This window comes from Ailuropoda melanoleuca, chromosome 7 (assembly GCF_002007445.2).
Source record: "Ailuropoda melanoleuca isolate Jingjing chromosome 7, ASM200744v2, whole genome shotgun sequence".
NCBI classification, from domain to species: Eukaryota; Metazoa; Chordata; class Mammalia; order Carnivora; family Ursidae; genus Ailuropoda; species Ailuropoda melanoleuca.
In genome coordinates this window covers 136716254-136723775 of record NC_048224.1, presented here as the reverse complement: position 1 = coordinate 136723775, position 7522 = coordinate 136716254, and the positions used below count along the sequence as shown (strand labels likewise).

Sequence of the window (7522 nt, the reverse complement as noted above, 5' to 3'; positions counted from 1 at the left end):
CCAAATGTCTCCTCCTTTCTTCTCTAGCCAATTCTTGTTTACTCTCCTGTCCCCCATCCTTTCATCTGAAGTCGATCATTCCTTAGTAATGAAGGCGATACCCAGACCCTCGCCCCACCAGAAACCTCTAAGCGCCCGCCTGCAGCTCGGACTTTTTAAGGAGGCATAGCGGGAGCCCGAGGTGCTGTAGAAATTAGCCAGCATCCTCAGCCCTGAGTTCCTCATTCTGACTTTTATCAGTGGTAACAAAAGAGAAAAACTGAAAGGTGGGGAGGGCGCCGGGAGCCCAGAATCCCAGGCGGGGCCCGCGGGCGCAGCCGGCCCCCACCCCGCCGGCCCCCGTGCGTCCTCGCTCGCTTGCTGCGCCCGGGCCCAGCCCGGTGCCAATGCGCCAGGATGGAGAGATCTCGGCGCGGGAGGAGATGACGCAAAAGCCAGTGCTCCCCCCCAAAAAAGTGTTTCTCCAGGACGAAGATGGCGGCAACTTAGCCGGGGACTGAAGATGACTGTGGCTCTTGGGAGGCCCAGCCCAGGCGATTCGGCCCCGAGGTCCGGGGGAGGCGGCGTCAGCAGTCGGAGCCCGGCGGCGGCGGCGCCCGCGGGCAGACCTGCAGCGGCGGCGGGCGGCGAAGTAGGAGCAGGCGGAGGAGGAGAGAAAGGAGAAGGAAAGGAAGGAGGAGGAAGAGGAGGAGGAGGAGGAGAGGAGCTGGGGAGGCGCTCTGGTAGCCGTCAGTGGGCAGCGGAGACGCGGCATGCCCCTGGCAGGGGAGAGCGGGCTGCCCTCAGCGGGGCCATGGGGACCCGCGCTGTGACAATGCCTGGGTGAGAGGAGCAGCGCCAGCCACCCCGCTACCTCCACCACCATCACCTCCTGCACTCAGCTCACCACCGGCCACCAGCCCCAGCCTCCTCCGACTGCCTCTCCCTCTCTCCCTCTCTCTCTCTCTCTCTCCCTCTCTCTCTCTCTCTCCATTATTGTTTTCCACTCTACAGAGGATGGGGTCGGCTTATGATTAGGTCGGGAGCAAGTCAAATCTTCCTCCAAAGCCTGGTAATATTTATGTAGGCAAAAAGAGAGAGAACAGAGGGAGAGAGGGAGAGAGAGAGAGAGAGAGAGAGAGAGAACCGGGAGGAGGGGATAAGGAAATTAAACCCTTTAAGTCAATGCATATTGTGGTGACACCGGCACAGGAGCCCTCACGGTGGAGTCGGCCAGGGCTGTGCGTTCCCAAAATATGACCAGGGGTGCTTGGATGTGTCGGCAGTATGACGACGGCTTAAAAATCTGGTTGGCAGCACCCCGGGAGAACGAGAAACCGTTCATCGATTCAGAGAGGGCTCAGAAATGGCGACTGTCTCTGGCATCTCTCTTGTTTTTCACAGTCCTGCTCTCTGATCACTTGTGGTTCTGCGCCGAGGCCAAGCTGACCCGGACCCGGGACAAGGAGCAGCGGCAGCAGCAGCAGCAGCGGCGGCAGCAGCAGCAGCAGCGGCAGCGGCAGCAGGAGCCCTCCTGGCCCGCGCTCCTGGCGAGCATGGGGGAGTCCTCGCCCGCCGCCCAGGCACACAGACTCCTCTCCGCCTCCTCGTCCCCCACCCTGCCCCCCTCCCCGGGAGACGGCGGCGGCGGCGGCAAGGGCAACCGAGGCAAAAACAACCGGAGCAAGGCTCTTTTTCTAGGAAACTCTGCCAAACCCGTGTGGCGCCTGGAGACTTGTTACCCCCAGGGCGCCTCCTCGGGCCAGTGCTTCACGGTGGAGAGTGCGGACGCCGTGTGCGCCAGGAACTGGAGTCGGGGGGTGGCGGCCGCGGGGGAGGAGCAGCAGGTGAGGGGGACGCATCCAACTCCGCTCTGGAACTTGTCGGATTTTTACCTTTCGTTTTGTAATTCCTACACACTTTGGGAGTTGTTCTCGGGGTTGTCCAGTCCCAACACTTTGAACTGTAGTCTGGATGTGGTGCTCAAGGAGGGCGGCGAGATGACCACTTGCAGGCAGTGCGTCGAGGCTTACCAAGACTACGACCACCACGCTCAGGAGAAATACGAAGAGTTTGAGAGTGTGCTCCATAAATATTTACAGTCGGAGGAGTACTCGGTGAAATCGTGTCCTGAGGACTGTAAGGTAGGAACAGTGGATCCCTCCCCCCTTCCTTCTTGCGCTTTTCTGTCTTGTGTGTGTTTGCCTGAGTTGTCTTCTAGAGTTTTAAAATAGTTTTTTTTTGTTGTTTGTTTTGTTTTGGACGCTGGTTTTGTTACTTCAGTTGTTGTTTGTGTGGTTATAAAGGCCTGACTTGCTGCTTGAGTTGGGAATACCTCGAGGATTGCTTGTGGACTGGTGCCTTCTTCTGGGAATCCTTGGAAGCTCAGGGAAGACCCTGGTGTTCGGAGATCATAAAGCTGATGCTTTAACTATCTCTTACGTCTATGCAATTGGTTCAAACTCTGTTCCCCCTTTAAAAAAAATGGAATTTGAATGTTCTTGCTAGGAAGACAGAAATGGGACTGCATCCTGATGACCCCAGATAAAACCAGAGTCAGTGACAGGCATGTATGGTTTGGCTTATGGACCTGCACACATAGTGACATCATTAAGTTGGTTGACCAGAGGGACAATAGACAGTGTTTGTAGTTGTTTATATAGGAAGAACGAAAAAGCATTTTGCCTGTTTTACAGGTGTAATTCTGTGTTGTTTGCAAAGTATGGAGGCCTACCTAAGCATATTTATTCACCAGAAGTTTCCTGTTTTCCCTTAGCATTTGTATAATGATCTGAGACTCAGAATGAGTAGAAAATTTTAATTAAGTATCTGGTGATCGATGAGCAGTGTTAGCTTATTTATCAGACACCTTATGTAATTAGCTTTAATTTTCAGAATGCTCTTCAGAACGGCTAAATGGCAAGTGCTAGATGCTGTGAATGAAAAATACTGAACTCCTTAATAATGTGTATTATATTCATGCTCTTCCTGTTGAATATAATAATGGATATAATTCTTGCTGATTGACAAAGGAGAAGAGAATGCAAGTTTCTCAAGAAATGGTCAACGTAATCCTGGGGGCTTGTGCTAGTAGAAGTGTCCCTGTCCGTGGTACTGAAATGAGATTTGCCTGAGAACTCTGTTTAAGATACTGCAGTGACCTTTTTTAGTGGGGAAGAAATGATGACAGAATCTCAGTAAGCCTTTATGTTTCATTCCAACATAACAAAATAGTATTGCTTTTCAAAAGAAATAATATACTACATTCTTTTCCTTTCTCCTTACTACTCCCCCAACCCCACACAGGAACAGGACAGCTGCCTTCTGCCTCACTTACTTTGTATGGGGGAAGTGTAATCAAGGGCAGTATGGATCAAAGGCTTCTGTGATACTTTGACAAGAGAACTGTGCTAAGAGATACCTGTTTAAAATGAACAAAGTTTAAGGGCTGTATTTTACTTTGGGTTGATTGATTTTGCTTTTGACAATTAAGCTAAGCTCAAAGTAAACTTGCTTTGTCAACATTCTTTAAAAGACTAGAAACAGATCTTCTTTGCAAATAGTAATATTGAGTTTACAACATTAATTTGGAATTCTACTTCAACAAATAAATGGATCTTAAACTTTCCACCTATTTTTCCAAACCATACCACAATAATTCATGCCTGGGGATCAAAGTGATTCTTAATGGCAGAAGTTGGTGAATGACTAGCATATTTATTGCATAGTTGTTTATTTTGACAAGACATGTTGCATCAGAATTGTAAAGATAAGAACACTGATTCCACTACTAATAAAAAGGGTGCAAAGTCTTTAGTGTGGTTAGGTTTAAAAGTGGTACCTTGTAATAATATGAATTTGCTTCCCTGAATGCAAACTTTCATAGAAATTTCTGGTAATTCCAATTTGCATAGGTTCAGTATTTAAAAGATAGTTCTAATTGTCAGTAGACTGCGGCATATTTTCAAATAAACATGTCAGATAAATCTTTGTTCAAATACCCAGATTTTAAATATATGTAAATGTTTATTTTCTCCTTGACCTGAAATAAATCTCAGGTTGATATTTATATTATCATAACCATAAGGAATAGTGTAGGTTAAATTAGTTTGTCATGTTGTAAACTACTTCTGGATTGTGTTTCTGTATAAAAGAGTCATCATTACCTGTATACACAAAAGTGAATTATAAAAATATTAATTCCTTTTTAGAAAGATTTCTTCCTTACATGGAAAAGTAAATACAGACATTTGAGTTTTTCATTGCCACAACGCAGAATTTATTACCCATGATGTCTTGTAGCTGTTTCTTGGGTGTGTGATTTCAGTTGATTTGTTAATTTGACATATTTATTCCACAAAAATGGTTTTCAAAAATTACGGTTTCAAATTTAAGGTGTCAGTGTTTTTGGGCTAATAACTCACAAGTTGAGTGCTTAGTTTCTTAGTTTAACGTATGATTTCTTTATGATTCTGCAAAAGTCACAAACGTATCCATATACAAATTCTATTACATGGCCTAACATGCTACTTGTTCACATTTGAAGGATGTGTCTGAGTTCTTTCTAAACATGCTGATTTCAAACATACTTATAATTATGAAAAGAGTACTATCATCAGGGGCCTTGTTCTAAATATACATTCCATGCAGAATTTTCCAAATTTTAAGGTAGCCACAAAGTCCTAGGCTACATTAAAAGTAAATGCATTATATTTCTGGGATTGATAATATATTCATGAAAAAGATCCAATTTTGATAGTTTATAAATATATTTATAGAATTATAGACAGAATACATTTAATCATATTAGCTATACAAACTGTTAGAATTCATATTTTAGGAGAAATATATTAACCTTATTATACCCACATATAATCAAATGATTAATGCTGTGATTTCTAACTTTTAAAAGTTAGGGCATGTGTTATTACCTTCTAGTTTTATATTCTTCACTCCATTAAGAAAAATGCCACATAGCCTATATGTATAAAATTAAAATAGATCAAATTTAATTTTTATTTAACTTTTTAGAGAGGCTTTTTGGCCCATTATGCTGAAAAAAAAAAAGAACCCTTAATATTGATCTAATACAGTCATAATGTCTTGAGTCCAAACTAATTGGAGATCAAATACAGCTTTGAGTTACTTTAGCAAACCTGTGTATTGCAACATATAATAGAAATCATTTGTATCCAAGAATATTTCCTAATATTCTGAGAAATAACTGGCTTAATTTTTTTAAAGAAAATATACACTCTTATCTAGAAAGTAATTTATGAAAAAATAAAGAACAAAAACCATTGCATGTATCATTAATATTATAGCATTCAAGCTGCTATATTACATAAATCAGGTAGCAAACATTACTACAGCAATTCTCTGTAGTTTGCAGTGTTATTCAAAATAATGTCTTTGATAAATGTTTAATAAGAATCTAACAAATCCATAAAAAACTTCAAGTTGGGTGGTATTATTAAAAATACACTATTCTAAAATACAAAATTACATACGCATAATATTAACATGCTGAATTTTTTACATATTTTCTGTTAAATATGCCATTCTTTAGCTCTTAAGCATTCTTGAAAATATGTAATATTAAAAACTTGTGATACTTAGGAAATATAAATTTCTGTGTGAACAGGTTAACTTTTGTTACTGCTAACTTTATTTACTTAGTATACCTTTAGGCAGATGGTCAGTGAAAGCAGGTTTGAGATTAGATTCTAACATAAATCATTACGTCATCTGTACTGTAGTTCTGTCAGCACCAAGTCTACTCTTTATACTCATGAACATATGCGTTCTCATAATGTAATTTTTCATCTCATATTAAAGCAGATTCTCTTGCTTATTTTTCTTTAACAATCACTGACCAAAGAGATACCCCTGCCAGTGTTAGGCATATATGACAGTTATGATACCTGAGGCTTTCTGCATTGTTTGCAGGAACCACTCACAAACAGTAACCAGTTTGATAACATAGAATTTAGATTACATAATGTGCAGTTTGAAAAAAAGGCATTTCTTAGGTTCTTATTTATTTTGGTGTCATGCACTACAGAGTCTTAAAAAATAGATTTTTTTTTAAAGAGAATCAAATATCTAACAGTTCTTTCCACTAAAATATTATTTTGCTGTAGATTAAGTGCTATCGTATGTATTATGACACTGTCCAGAAGTGTGGAATACATCTGCAAATACAGCTCTTTTATATTCTACCACTTTATTATTTTCAAATCTGCAAAATCAAACAGTCTAAACATGGAGATGATCACTTTAACCATTAATAAGGCATTTATAAGTTCAAAGCCACTATCATAATCACTTTTATGACCCAGATTTTTTCTTTGTTATATTTTTGCTCCATATGCAACTACTGATTTGTGATCTGTGTTTTATTTTTATAGGGAAACACCCCAAATTTTATCTTAATATTAGATGCCTGTTGTTTTATAGACTAAAGAATGAATATTTTTACTTTGAACTTGTAACTGGGTCAAATTAGTAGCTATATAGGGCATAATCACAAAGTTTCAATAATTGCTGTTATACACGGGTTTTAATCACTTTAATTAGATGAAGATGGTGTCTGCATATGCAAGGTGAATTAAAATATGAGGGAAAGAAGATCAAACAATGCTTTCAGCCTCATGCTCCCCCACATATAAATCATAATACATTAGGATACCTTTTCTTCCTAGATTGAATATGCAAGAACAAATACACAGATAGCTATTTCAAACAAGAGAATATTTTGGTGTGAATTATCTGACCTGTTGCTTTAATTTCAAGTCCTAGTTTCCTGCTTAATCTTCATCTTGTATATCAACATCACATTAACTCAGCACCAAACGTTTTTGTCATTTATTTTATATTGATTTATACTGCAAAAATGTTCCTTTAATACCAGTAAACATTTAGTCTAGATCAATGGTTCTTGGGGTCACACTGTAATGTCCTGGGGGATCTTTGAAGAAGCCCCTAGCCCTGAAAGATTCTGATTTCATTGGTCTGGCTTGTGTCATGGGCTTGGGATGTCCAGTTTCCCTTGTGGCTCTTGTGTGTGGCAAAGGTTGAAAACCACTCTTCTAGTTTTCACTAACAGCTCAAGTGCAAAGACCTTCCAGTTCCCATGCCTCTGTAATACATAATAATCTCATTTGCTCAACTGATGAGATTGGAACTCAGATATTTTTGAAAAGTTGTAGTGGCAACAGGATATAGCCAGAGGACAGGAGAACAAATACATAGTAACTACGCTGAGGAAGTAGATGAAAAGTGAACCAACTGGATGTAAGGGTTAAGGGATGTGACCAAAGAACATGGAGAAAAGGAGGTGGATGCAGAAAAGACCAGAGTTTTGAGTTTTGAATGTTTGAGGATGGGCCCACTGGCTGTGGCTATTCTTTCTTTTAGGTAGAACTGAGTCATTATACTAATGTTCAGTAATGGGCTGATCACATAAGTGCAGAAACTGAATGATTGTCTTTCTGATATTGAGCAATTATTTGATTAGAGGAACCCCAGCCTCATTATTTTT

At 40.9% G+C, this 7522-nt stretch overlaps 1 protein-coding gene across 2 annotated transcripts in view; it reads left to right on the top strand.

Moving 5' to 3' along the window:
• The first annotated feature begins 1201 nt into the window (after positions 1-1201).
• FAM155A (family with sequence similarity 155 member A) overlaps positions 1202-7522 on the top strand; it is a 648035-nt gene continuing 641714 nt past the window's right edge. For both annotated transcript variants that reach the window (XM_002915862.3, XM_019796010.2), the window contains exon 1: positions 1202-2123. In XM_002915862.3, coding sequence (XP_002915908.1) covers positions 1236-2123 — 888 coding nt within the window. In that variant the 5' untranslated portion in view covers positions 1202-1235. The remainder of the gene's footprint in view (positions 2124-7522) is intronic.